The 14,247-nt window shown below is 39.5% G+C and overlaps 1 protein-coding gene across 7 annotated transcripts in view; it reads left to right on the forward strand.

Moving 5' to 3' along the window:
- FBXO38 (F-box protein 38) overlaps window positions 1-9,853 on the forward strand; it is a 61,702-nt gene extending 51,849 nt beyond the window's left edge. For all 7 annotated transcript variants that reach the window (XM_060180642.1, XM_007516372.3, XM_007516373.2 and 4 more), the window contains 5 exons: window positions 4,330-4,496; window positions 5,442-5,587; window positions 6,646-6,749; window positions 7,199-7,312; window positions 8,968-9,853. In XM_060180642.1, coding sequence (XP_060036625.1) covers window positions 4,330-4,496; window positions 5,442-5,587; window positions 6,646-6,749; window positions 7,199-7,312; window positions 8,968-9,146 — 710 coding nt within the window. In that variant the 3' untranslated portion in view covers window positions 9,147-9,853. The remainder of the gene's footprint in view (window positions 1-4,329; window positions 4,497-5,441; window positions 5,588-6,645; window positions 6,750-7,198; window positions 7,313-8,967) is intronic.
- Window positions 9,854-14,247: the final 4,394 nt, after the last annotated feature.

The following is a 14,247-nucleotide window of genomic DNA, read 5'->3' on the forward strand; positions in this document are numbered from 1 at the left end:
AGTTTTCTTTTTTGTGTCCCTGTCTGCTTTTTGGTGTCAGAGTGATGTTGTCTTCATTGAAGCTGGAAGGGAGTATTCCAGTGTCTTCAATCTTCTGGAAGACTTTTAAAAGTTCTTTGAAGGTTTTGTAGAATTCATTTGTAAAACCATCTGGTCCAGGAATTTTATTCTTGGGAAGGTTTTTGATAACTTTCAGTTTCATTAGCTGTGATGGGCCTGTTCATGTTACCTACTTCCTCTTTACTTAGTTTTGGAAGTTGGTAGGTATCTAGGAAATCGTCCTTTTCTTCCAGGTTCTCTAGATTGGTGGCATATAGTTGTTCATAGAAGTCTCTCATGATATGCTGAATTTCTGCGGTGTCTGTTGTGATATCTCTTCTTTCATTTATGATCCTATTTATTTGGGTCTTCTCCCTTTTTTTTTTTTTTTGTGAGTCTGGCTAAAGATTTGTCGATTTTGTTCACCCTTTCGAAGAACCAACATTTACTTTCGTTGATCTTTTGTATGGTTTTCTTATTTTTAGTGTTAATGATTTCTTTCCTAACTGTAGTTATTTCTGTCCTTCTGGCTTCTTTAGGGTTCCTTTGTTGTTCTTCTAGGTCTTTAAGATGTGCAATCAGGCTGTTTATTTGTGCTTTTTCTTGTTTCTTAATGTGTGCTTGTATAGCTGTCAACTTCCCTCTGAGTAGTGCCTTAGTTGTGTCCCAAATATTTTGATAGCTTGTGTCTTCATTTTCATTGATCTCTTGAAACATTTTGATTTCTTCCTTGATTTCCTCTTTGACCCAGTAGTTGTTCAGTAGTGTACTGTTGAGCTTCTACATTTTGGCACTATTACTAATCTTTTGTTGATTGTTAAGTGTTAGTTTAATTCTACTGTGGTCTGAGAAGATGCTTGGGATGATTTCAATGCTCTTGAATTTGCTGATGCTGTCTTTATGGCCAAACATTTGGTCTATCCTTGAGAATGACCCATGTGGACTTGAGAAGAATGTGTATTCCAGTTTCTTGGTATGACTGACTCTGAAAATGTCTAATATTTCTAGTTTATCTATCTCCTCATTTAGTTCCCTCATGTCTTAATTGATTTTCTGCCTGGATGATCTGTCAAGTTGAGAGAGTGGGGTGTTGAAGTCCCCTACTATGACTGTGTTGCTGTTAATATATTGCTGTAGCTCTTTCAGTAGATGTTTGATGTATTTAGAAGGCTTCTCATTGGGTGCATAGATGTTAATAATTGTTAAGTCCTCTTGATTGACTGATCCACTGAGCATTAAGTAATGTCCATCCCTATCTTTTTAAATTTTATTTATTTTAAAGTCTATCATGTCAGATTTGAGAATAGCTGTTCCTGCCCTTTTTTTTGTGAGCCATTGGCTTGTATGATATTTTTCCATCCTTTCACTTTAAGTCTGTGTTTGTATTATTGAATTAGGTGGGTTTCTTTAGATAGCATATTGTTGGGTTGTGTTTTCTGATCCATCTTCCTACTCTGTGCCTTTTAATAGGTGAATTCAGGCCATTGACATTTATTGATATCAAAGATTGAAGATATTTTAGAGTTTTAGAGTGTTCTGATATATGGCCTATTTATGGTGGTCTGATTATTTATAGGAGACCTTTCAGAATTTCTTTCAGGGCAGGCTTGGTGATAATTGATTCCTCAACTGTTAGTTGTCTGAGGAGGTTTTTATTTCTCTATCTACTCTGAATGACAGTCTAGCAGGATACAGTATTCTTGGTTTAAAGCCTTTCTCATTCTGGCATGTAGTGTTTGTGTGGAGAAGTCTGCTGCTAATCTTATGGGTTTTAATCTGTAGGTGGCTCTTTGTTTTCTCTTGCAGCCTTTCTTTATCCTTATTCCTTTCCATTTTCAATATGATGTGTCTTGGTGTCTTTACGTCTGGGTTAATTCTGTTTGGGACCCTCTGGGCTTCTTGAACCTTTATGTCTTTGATGTTGTCTAGACTAGAGAAGCTCTCAGTTATTATGTCCTTAAGAATGCTTTCTTCTCCTTCCTGTCTTTCTTCCTGTGGTAAGCCAATAATGCGTATATTATTTCTTTTGAAATCATCCCATATGTCTATGTTGTTGTTTTCAGTATCTCTTAATCTCTTTTTGAGATGTCTTACTTCTTTTTTAGTTGTCTCTAATTCGTCCTTGATCTTGCTAGTTCTGTCTTCAGTCTCATTTATTCTACTCTCTCTCTACTGTTTTCTGGAGTTCATCTATTTTGTTACCCTGTTATGACACTTTTTTAGCTTGTTCAACTAGTTGTGTTCTTTCTTAGCTCAGCTATTTCAGCTTTCAGCTCTCTATTAACCTTAGAGTAATTAGTGTCTTCTTCCATAGTGTCATTGGTTGTTTCTGCATTTCTGATGGCAATTCTTTCAAACTCTTCACTCACTCTTGTGATTATTTCCTTAACTAGAGTTTGGATGTTGACCTCATTATTTTGTGGTTCAACCTTTGGGGGGCTTTTAGCTAGACTCTTGTCCTGGTTCATTTCTCCAATATTTCTTCTTGTTGGTTTAACCATTTTATATAGTACACTATGAGGTCCCTGTTTCAGTACTTTTCAAATTACTGATCATTCTTGCCTGGATTGACTTGTGTCTAAGTAAGGTAATTAAGAGTTCACAGTTGTGGAAATTGACAGTTGTTTCAATATTATTTTAATCCCTGTGTTGGAGCACAGAGGCTGTTAAAAGCCTCTTTTGTGGGGGTCGGGCGGTGGCGCAGTGGGTTAAGCGCATGTGGCGCAAAGCGCAGGAACCGGCGTAAGGATCCCGGTTCGAGCCCCCGGCTCCCCACCTGCAGGGGAGTCGCTTCATAGGCGGTGAAGCAGGTCTGCAGGTGTCTTATCTTTCTCTCCCCTTCTCTGTCTTCCCCTCCTCTCTCCATTTCTCTCTGTCCTATCCAACAACGAATTGCGTCAACAAGGGCAATAATAATAACCACAATGAAGCTACAAGGGCAACAAAAGGGGGAAAAAAATGGCCTCCAGGAGCGGTGGATTCATGGTGCAGGCACCGAGCCCACCAATAACCCTGGAGGAGGGAAAAAAAAAAAAAAGGCCTCTTTTGTTCTTTTTCTTCCCTGTAGGCTATGGGAGCCTGAGGGCTTTTAGACTATAAGTAGGTTTCTTAGCTTAATCACTGACTCCTGACCAAGAGATAAAGCAGAGTGTATCAGAGATAATCCGATGGTTATGTAAAGAGACTCTCACAGCCCCACCGCTAGGCCACGGAGGTATAGATCTTCTGCTGAGTTTCCTGGTTAGTTCTCTGTCTCCTGGTGTCAGCACAGGGCCTCCCCACTGCTGCTTCATATTCTGAGGGCAGTAGCAATGGAGATTCACAGTTTCATTTGGTGAGTCTTATGGGAATCTTCTCTTCCTTTTCATCATCTTTTTGTTGTTGAAACAAAGTGGAGGTGGTGTCTCAACTGGTGTTTGCACTCACTGCTACAGGTGTTTGCACTCACCAGTGATTTGGTGGGTTCCTGGAGTCATTCTAGTCCTGTGTTGTTGCGGTCCCAGGTGGTCTCCTTTGGTATTCCTAGACCAGTACTTTTAATAGAATTTTCTGTACTGTTAGAAATTCTCTGCAGCTGGTGAAATAGCTCACATTTTAGTTTAGCTAATTAATTTTGCCCCAGAGCACTGCTCAGCTCTGACTGGCAGTGATGCTCAGGGCTGAACCAGAGACCTTTGGTGTCTGAGGCATGAAAGTCTTTTATGTAATTATTATGCTATCACCCCAGTCCTAATTAAGTTAATTTAAATTTAATGCTGCTTGGTGATTACCACATTGAACTAATACAACTTTAGGACAAAGTATATATTTCTGGGCCTGATTTGTACTTGTGATAGAAATCAAAGTAAACTTTGCTAATTTCCTACAAGAGAAGATATAAAATACATAAAATTGTGAATTATCCTAAATTTATTTGACTTCCACCCATAAAATTATATAATTTAATACTCATTGTGACTATCCTCTTCAAATGTTTTGAGGTTCTTTTTCTGAACTTAGGTTTCTTGCCAGTAATATCTTAGATAGGAAGAGGTTCCTTAATATCCTTTCTACTAAGAGGATCACCACTACCTCTTGAGCAAAACAGAATTACCTTTACAAACAGTTTTGTTAACTGAGGATCATACATTATGGTCCTTGACCTAATTGCTCATGTTTACATCTACAGTACTTTATGCTGATAGAATCTGGTCTAGCTCTCGAAAAGATTAGTTCAGATAGGCTGGCTACCTATTGATCTATTATTGTGTATGAATTGTTTGTAATGCTTACCTCATTTCCATTTTATAGCTACCAGATGTAGGGTACTAAAACATTTAAAAGTAGAAAACGCACCCATTGTAAACCGATTTGACTATGCTCAATGTAAGAAATTGAATATGGATCAAGTATTAGATCAGATACTAAGGATGCCTCCAGAGAGAAATCGCATCATATACCTACGCCCAATGCAACAGGTAAGGCTTTCTTCTTCCTGTCTGATACTACACATATTGCACCATGTTTCTTATTCACCAGTCTTTGTGGGTTTTGCACTGACTTAATCTTCCATTTGTGATTTACAAGGTTATAAGGTAATGATTATAGTTCTCCACCTCCTACTTTTGCTTGGCCCACAGTAATGATTCTGTTCATTTCTGAAAGATTCTTTTAACCACACTAGTTGATCTTGCCATTCCTCTTCCTTGATTCTCCTCTCCTAGATTTTGGTTCTTTTATCAGGTTGAGTGATGATAAATTGTTTAAAACTTGTCTGTGGTTAAGAGCACAGATGAGTTTCATACTGTCTGATTATGATCTAGGTCTCTCACCTATAGTAGATTGCTTAACTTTGTGTCTCAGTTTATTCATCTATAAAATTAGAAACATAAAAACCTTATCATAATTATTAAATCAACATATGTGAAGCACTAGAACATTTTCAGATATGTTGTAAGCAGTATGATAACTGTCATTGCCATCTTCATCAAGAGCAAACGTTGTATATGAGACTTTGTACTTGATACAGTAACAAAGTGTAAAGGAAATATTACATAACCTTTGCAGTCGGAGGCCCTAAAAGAATCATTTTGACAACTTTTAGGTACCTTGAACATAAGCACTGGTCCAGATCACAATGCAGTTAGTTAATACTTAAACTGATAAAGAATATATTGCAATAAAGGGTTTATATAGCAGTGAAATACAAATTGCTCCTGCATATGCTGTCAGAAAAAAAGTGCTTAACCCTCACTCCCAAGATGTGTTCAGAGCTCAGTGTGACTTTTATTTTCCAGTTGCCAGTCTTTAAAGCTGGAAGATCAAGGGAAGATTTAAGATTTAGATTTACACAAGCTCTAGATGGTAGATTTCTCAAGTGTTCATTCCTTGACCCAAAACCCTCCTTATAATTTCTTGCATAGGTGGATACACTGACATTGGAGCAGAAACTATTTAGTGGTCCCTATCCCTATCATATCTGCATTATCCATGAATTCAGTAACCCTCCTAATGTTCGGAACAAGGTGCGCATTCGCAGCTGGATGGACACCATTGCAAACATCAACCAGTAAGTAGTCTGAAACTCCCCCGAAGGCTTTTCCTGTCAGTTCCTTAGTGAAGGCTCCAAGACACCAATCTTAATTGTGTTTAGTTCTGTTCGTTTAGGTTTGTTTCTATCCAGACTTTGAGTATTGCAAAATATGAAAGATTAAAAGGTATGCATATAAATGTGGGGGGCTGGTTGATGATGCACCCTGTTAAGCACACATGGTATGGTGTGCAGGGACCTACACAGGGATCCAGGTTCAAGCCCACCAATCTCCGCCTGCAGGGGGAATGCTTCACAAGCAGTGAAGCAGGTCTGCAAGTGTGTGTCTTTCCCTGTCCCTCTCTCTACCCCTCCTTTCTCAATTTCTCTCTACCCTATCCAATTAAATGGGAAAAAATGACCACCAAGAGCAGTGGATTCATAGTGTAGTTACTGAGCCCCCGTAATAACCCTGGAGACAAAAATAAAATAAAATAAAATAAAACAAATATATTGTAGTTTTATTTTAAACTTAGCTTTATTTTAAAACTTGAGTAAAGTTTCAAAAGCAGACTATATCTGTACATTTCTTTAGCCTTAGAGCTTAAAGAGCTGAAAGATTGAAAAACTAATGCGTATTTGCCATTACTAGGATTTAATCGCTCTGGGTCATTTTTTTTCCCTCCATATGTCGGTGTGTTTTGGGGGGTGTTGGGTTCTAATCTGGGTTATGAACATATTAAAGCAGGAAAACTATCCAAGCTACTTGCCAGCCCTGTGTGATGTTTCATATAATTGCAAAGCAGACTTTAAAAAAATGTAGTAGCAAGGGCTTTTCATACAAAGCGTGTTGCTTAAAGTGATGTTCTTTCTTGAGCTGTCAGAAATTTTCAAGATTGTAAGGACTTTGTGACCTGAGTAGATAATCTGTTTTCTAGTTAAACTACACCTCACTTTTGCTAGATGTTTAATTTTTTGTCTGAGGTGTTGAGTAGAATCTCCCTCCTGCCCTGGTTTGAATGATTCATTTTTAACCCTACCACAGCATTATTTTCAGTCTTTCAGGTTTTTTTTTTTTTTTTTCTTGTTGTCTCCAGAGAACTCATCAAGTATGAATTCTTTCCTGAAGCCACACGAAGTGAAGATGATTTAAAAAAATACCCCAAGTACCCCTGGGGCAGAGAAATCTATACTTTAGAAGGTGAGCATTCATGCTTGATTGGGAATTAACTAATTGTCAGGGTAACTAGACAGAGAGATGTGTCTTACTAAAGATAGGGATGGGAGCCTTCTTTTTTATGAGGATGGGTGGTTTGACTATTTGTAAGTAACAGGTAATTTATTTTTACTGATAAATAGTCTCTCCCTGTCTGGGTCTTTCTCATCCCTTGAATAGTGTATTGAAATACAGTGGGAGAACATAGAAATTTGCTACAAGTTGTTGAGTTGAACTTGACTTGAAAAGGGCACCTGACTATTCAACTTACTATTTTTTTGTATGTAAACAATACATACGTACACACAGTATATATACTCTGAAAGCAGAAGAGGTGCGTCTCCACCTCTTTTTCTTAGGCATGTAACACTCCACTTCAGAACTGTTTGTTCTTATTGCTACATGATAGCACTGTTCATCTGTCTCAACTTTAGGTGTGGTAGATGGAGCTCCATATTCCATGATTTCTGACTTCCCTTGGTTGAGATCCCTACGAGCAGCTGAACCCAACAGCTTCGCCAGATACGACTTTGAAGATGATGAAGAAAGTAACTATGACTTGATTTGAATTGTCTAGCTTGAGTATATCCTATGTGCTGTTTAACATTTCTATGAGGGTCAGGAGCTTCTTTGTTATTTTTCTCTTCTGAGAGAGAGAGACAGTCCAGAAACCAGTCTGTCATATTTGGTAATGGTGACTGAACCTGTGTGTTTCACACATACACATGCAAGGGTTATTTTCCAGCTGAGCTACCTCCCTATTATCAAGAGCAGTGTAGTTTTTAAGTCACTTCATATATTGGGTTTTCAGAAAAGTCAAAACTTAATTTTTCTATGCAAAAAAGCATCATGACTTTTCCAACAACTTGTGTGTGTATATATACATATATATACACACACATATGTATACACATATATATACACACACCCACTGGTTTATAAGAGTATATATTTTGGGGGTGTTGGGCAGTAGCGCAGTGGTTTAAGCGTAGGTGGCGCAAAGTGCAAGGGCTGGTGTAAGGATCCCGGTTTCAGCCCCTGGCTCCCCACTTGAAGGGAGGTCGCTTCACAAGTGGTGAAGCAGGTTTGCAGGTATCTTTCGGTCCCCATCTCTATCTTCCCCTCTTCTTTCTGTCCTATCCAACAATGACGACATCAATAAAAACAACAATAATAGCTACAGCAACAATAAAACAAGGGCAACAAAAGGAGGGGAGGCTATATATTTTGGGGATACGATTTCACACCTCTTCAGATTGCATGTAGCTACACCTTGCCCACCATCAGTCAGATTGCCAATATCCCTGCCCTCTTTGAACCCACTCACTCACAACTCCCCCTTTGGTAATCTCAGTTTTATTGTCAGGTTTAAGGTTTGTTTTTGTTCCTTTCCTTTGTTTCTTTATATCGTCCATATGCGTAAGATCATCTGCTAACTTACCTTTCTCCTCCTTTCTCCTCCTGACTTTATCTCATTTAGCACGATCTCCTCCAGTTCTGTCATCTAATACCAAAAGTTAAGATTTCACCTTTTCTTGTATCCATGCCATTTAAGTTGTTTATCTTTGTGTTGCTGTTGCTATTGTTTAATTCTCCTCCCATAAAAAAAAGTAGCTAGAAATGTGTGCTAGTCAATTGATTAATTAGGAATCAACAAGGGCAGGTGGAAAAGAAACACAGACATGTTTTTCTACCTAAGCTTGTTTATTATCTAAATGATTCTAATCTTACTGTACTCCCTACTGAAGTATCTGTCAACAAAACTTTCAAAACTGTTCATAATACTAGTTGTTGTCCTATTGCTTTTTGTATGGGAAGCTTTGGGAACTTAACAGTTTAGGTGTTAGTATTTCGGGAGACAAAGGATTTTTTTAGTATAATTCTTCTAAATGTTAGCACACTTGCTATCTATGTAGGACATTTTGAAAGATATATATATATATATATGAAAGTGGATATTATAATCTATTAAGTACATGATCTTAGCTGTCTGGTACATCTTTACCTTGGACTTTCAATCGTGTACTGTCACAGAAGTCAAACACGTCATAGAACCAAACCTATTCTATGAGCTACGCACACATCACTTGCATTCCATTACTTGTACATCATCATACCTCGTGGGCCAATTTAATCAGAGTCACTTCCCAAATTATTCTGACAGTCATGCCTATTTTGCCTTTTTTATTTCCTTTCCTCTAAGGCACTATCTATGCTCCTCGAAGGAAAGGACAGCTGTCTGCAGACATCTGTATGGAAACAATCGGAGAAGAAATTTCAGAGATGAGACAGATGAAGAAGGGTGTATTTCAGCGAGTGGTAGCGATTTTTATTCACTATTGTGATGTCAATGGAGAGCCTGTTGAAGATGACTACATTTGATTGGCTCTTCATACTTTCCAGCTGTGCTGGAAGAGAGTCCTGGAGCAGTCCAGCTCCAGAGCTCCGCGGGAACTTAGAGCATGCTGTTGGAAGTCCTCGGCTCAGTTTGGAACATAGGAAATGTATGAGGAAGATTGAAATTGAACAAAAGATTTGTACATAGAGGAAATATACAAAGACAGTTCCTAAGTACCAACTTTATATCATATGTCTATACACTTTAATTTAAAATTCACTTTAATGAAGGAAGATAATCAGAAAGACTTCCTTTTGTTCATTTTTCTTCTTAGTTCATAAAGTGTCACTTTTTGGGCAGAGCCCCATTTATAATATTTTTTAACCATTATCCTCCCCTTAAATCTGTGCCTTTTTCTTCTCGAGCAAAGCTGAGTAAACCTGTTGAGTCTGTCTTTATGTGCTTTTTTTTTTTTTTCCTGTATGTGTTACTATTATTGAAATATCAGCTAAACTGTATAGTCAGAGCTGGCTATGTTTCTCTACAGAATTGTGATTCCTTTCTCTCTTACTATTATAATTGCCATATTTCTTAAAATCAATGGACTCAATGAATTTAAAAAAAAAATAGATTTGATTTTGAGGGGGAAATGGAAAAGTTTCCAAATGCATTTATAGTTATTTATTTCCACATCAATTGTGTATATGCTTTATCTTGAATATAAAAAAAATAAAAATTTATTAGAAACTTGTCTTGTGGCCTTGAATTCCTCTTTTTAAGGGAGACTAGCAGGGCTAGTCTCACCTGGATAGTGTGCCTGGTTTGCTGTGCATACCACCTAGGTTCAAGTCTGGCTCCCAGCACACTGGGGGAAAGCTTTAGTGTTGTGAAATCTTCTCTTTCTCTCTTCATTTATCTGAAAAAGTCAGGAGGTGGCACAGTGGACAAAAGCATTGGACTCTCGAACACATGGTCCCAAATTCAGTCCCCAGAAACACGTGTACCAGGGTGGTGCTCTGGTTCTCCTTTTTTCCCTCCTGTCTCTGCCATTGATAAATAAGATATTTAAAAAGGGAAGTGGGCTGGTGGTGGCGCTGCAAGGACACAGATTTAAGCCCCTGCTCCCCACCTGCAGGGGGAAAGCTTCAGAGAGAAGCAAGTCTGCACGTGTCTTTCTCCCTCTCTGTCTCCCCTCCCCTGTCAACTTCTCTGTTCTATCCAATAAAATATGGTAGGGTGGGATGGCTGCTGGGAGTGGTGGGTTCACAGTGCAGGCACCAAGCCCCAACATAACCCTGGTTGCAACTAAAAAAAAAAATCATACTAGAACAGTTAAGCCCTGGTTGGTGCAGGGGGTTGAGAGAGAAGTAGATACTAGAGTGCAGAGTTATGTGAAAGTAAGATTCCAATGTTATCTGACTTCTGCTCGTTTTTTTGTTTGTGATTTAGTTGAGAACTACACATTTTTTTCCTTTTCTTCCTCCTCCCTTCTCCCCTCCCTCCCTTCCTCTCTCTCTTCCTTCTTTCTTTTTCTCTCTCTCTTTCTTTCTCTCTTTCCTTTCTTTTCTTTCTTTCCCTTCTTCCTTCCTCTTTTGCCAGAGCACTATTCAGGTCTAGATTATGGGTGGTGCTGGGGACTGAATTTGGGATCTTTGGTGCCTCAGGCCTGAAAGCCTTTTTTTGCATAACATATTAAGCTGGCTCCCCAGCCTGACTGCAAGATTCCAACTCAATACAACCTCATGACTAATACTGGGGGCAGCAGAATTTCTAGAAACCCTTAAATATATTTCCTCAAGCAGAGAAACTGCCCTGGTAAGGCAGAGATCTTTGCAACTACAGTGTAAGCAATCAAGAACAATAGCAACCAGATAAGACCTTCAAACACTTACATTGAAACATGGCTTTGCTACATTCTGTGTGACCTTAGTAAATGACTTTGGCTGCAAATCTATAAAAAGAAGGTATAAGCTCTTTCCAAACTGATACATTTAACTATGCTTTGTATGCTGGTACAAGGTCCCTCAGAGATTATCTTGTCTAACCCCTTCATTTACTGGGGACTCTGAAGCACACAGAAATTGTGCACCCAAGGTTAAAAGACTGACACCAGGGGGATCTGGCGGTAGTGCAGTGGGTTAAGTGCACATGGTGCAAAGCACAAGGACCAGTGTAAGGATCTCTGTTGGAGCCCCTGGCTCCCCATCTGCGGGGGGTGGGGGGTCACTTCACAAATGGTGAAGCAGGTAAGCAGGTCTGGACCGTCTTATCTTTCTCTTTTTCTGTCCCCCCCTCCATTTCTCTCTGTCCTATCCAACAATAATGACATCAATAACAATAATAACAAAGGCAACAAAAATGGGAAAATGGCCATTCGTGGTGCAGGCAATCGAACCCCAGCAATAACCCTGGAGGAAAAAAAAAAAAAAAGTTTGACACTAGATAGGACAAAAATCCAGTGCATCATACCCACTGGACTCAGATCCATAGAAATGCAAGAACACTATAAAGTTTTTCTAACACTAAAATAGATGAGAATGACCTCAAAGTTCTCTCCAATACTCTTAATTTTTTTTTCTCCTTTTACATCAAGAAGAATAGTAGGCACTCGGGGCCGGGCGGTGTCGCACTGGGTTAAGCGCATGTGGCGCAAAGCACAAGGACAGGCGTAAGGATCCAGGTTCGTGCCCCCGGCTCCCCATCTGCAGAGGAGTCGCTTCACAGGCAGTGAAGCAGGTCTGCAGGTATCTATCTTTCTCTCCCCCTCTCTGTCTTCCCCTCCTCCATTTCTCTCTGTCCTATCCAACAAGGAACAACATCAACAATGGCAATAATAATAACCACAATGAGGCTACAACAACAAGGGCAACAAAAGGGGGAAAAAATGGCCTCCAGGAGCGGTGGATTCATGGTGCAGGCACTGAGCCCAGCAATAACCCTGGAAAAAAAAAAAAAGAATAGTTAGCGCTGTGTTCTATTACCTGTAACTCAGCCAGGAGAAAGTAACACCGCTCTTTCATTTATCACCTGTCTTTAATTCAGTACTCATTTAACTAAGAGTGTGTTCTAAGGTTAGAACCATGACCATAAAAATTACTGGAGACAAATTTAAAAACTTTATTATTTCATAATAATGCAGAATCCCAGTCTGCTAAGAGAATCTAGTTTGTCCACTGTGATCTTATGCCAAATCACCCAAGTAATGCTAAACTACACCACTAGAGGCCGCTGCTTCCTAATGTTTGTGGCTTTTCTGTTTAACTGTCACTCAACCCACTGTTAGAAGAAGTGCAGTGGCTGAAAAGAGAGTTAGCATACAAAGCCAAACAAATTGTTGAACAATCATGGACCTAAAGACTGGAATAGTGCAGATGAGGTGTTGGGGGTATTCCCTGCATGCTCTTGTGTACTTCTGCTTTCAGGTATATATTTTCCCCCTAGTTTATGGGCACGTGTGAACCTATGCTCTATCTCAGGGGACCTGGACTATATCTAGGTTTGGGGACTTTATTGGGGAATGGACCTCGAATGGAATTAGAGAATACTATGAAAGGAAAGGTCTCACCCTAGTGATGAAGCTGAAGGGTTGTCATTCCACACCTGAAGTCTGGTCACAGTCTGAAGTGAAGCATGCTGGGGTGGTACTCGTTGTGTTGATTAGGTTGCAATCCGCGGATGCAATATTATTTGATTTGAATTGAGAGCAGCATGCAGAAAAGTGGGCCCCACCCTAAGGTTCCAGGACTGGGGGAAATATAGGCTTTATAGTGGAAATGTGAGGTTCCTGTTGTCTTAGGGTTCAAGAAGACAATGGATAGTTATTGTTATCGTCACATTATTTGGTGATAGGATTAACTTTGGAAAGTCTTTTTGATCCCCACCCTACTAGGGAAAGAGAGAGACAGACTGTGAGTATGGATTGACCAGTCAATGCCCATGCTCAGTGGGGAAGCAATTACAGAAGCCAGACCTTCCACCCTCTGCAACACACAATGACTCTGGATCCATACTCCGAGAGAGAGAGATAGAGAATGGGAAGGCTATCAGGGGAGGGGGTGGGATGTGGAGATCGGGTTATGGGAATTGTGCGGAACTGTATCCCTCTTATTCTATGGTTTTGTTAATGTCTCCTTTCTTAAATAAAAAAAAAGAATAATAAAAAAAAAGAATAAGCACAGTAGGCATGTATCCATTAAGTTAGGAGAAAATACTTACCTTAAAGTCAAAGTGCACAATAGTCTACAGTGACTCAATAAATGCAGCAAGGTGGCACCAAAGTAAAAGCCCTGTGGTGAGGGGTAGACATGCAGCTTCCTGGGCCAGTGGGGGGTGGCAGTGGGTGGGAGGGATGGGTCACAGTCTTTTGGTGGTGGGAATGATGTTTATGTACACTCCTAGCAAAATGTAAACATACAAATCACTAGTTAATTAATTTGAGAGGGGGAAAATCAATTGTATGTCTCAAAGTTGTTCAAAACACAAACTGAATCTTTTTAATATATAGGCTGTGTATTTGATATACGGACTCTCTCAAAAGCCTAGACCAAGTAGATTAGAAGCATCCAATAGCATAGCTATATACAAGATACTGGGTACTGTACAGCAAACCATAACAAAAGGACTTTTTAAAGTTAACCCAATTACCAAATAATGTGATGATAACATAAACTATTGATTGTCTTTTTGAACCCTAAGACAGCAGGAACCTCACATCTCCACTATAGAGCCTCTACTTCCCCCAGTCCTGGAACCCTTGAATAGGGCCCACTTTCCCATATGCCTCTCCCAATCCATATCAAATAATATTGCATCTGTCGATCACAACCTAACCAATGCAATGATTGCCACCTCAACATGCTTCATTCACTTCAGACTGTGTCCAGAGACTTCACATGTGGAATGACAACCCTTCAGCTTCATTACTCAGGTGAGACCTTTCCTTTCATAGTATACTCTAATTTCATCTCAGGTGGTTCACTTTCTAATAAAGTCCCCAAACCTAGATATACACCAGTTTCTGTGAGAGAGAGCATATCTTCACACATATCTATAAACTACTGCAAAATATATACCTGAAAGCAGAAGTACACTAGAGTTTGCAGTGAGTACCCCCCCCCCAACACTTCCTCTCCACTATTCCAAGCT

Source organism: Erinaceus europaeus, chromosome 2 (assembly GCF_950295315.1).
Source record: "Erinaceus europaeus chromosome 2, mEriEur2.1, whole genome shotgun sequence".
Taxonomy (NCBI): domain Eukaryota; kingdom Metazoa; phylum Chordata; class Mammalia; order Eulipotyphla; family Erinaceidae; genus Erinaceus; species Erinaceus europaeus.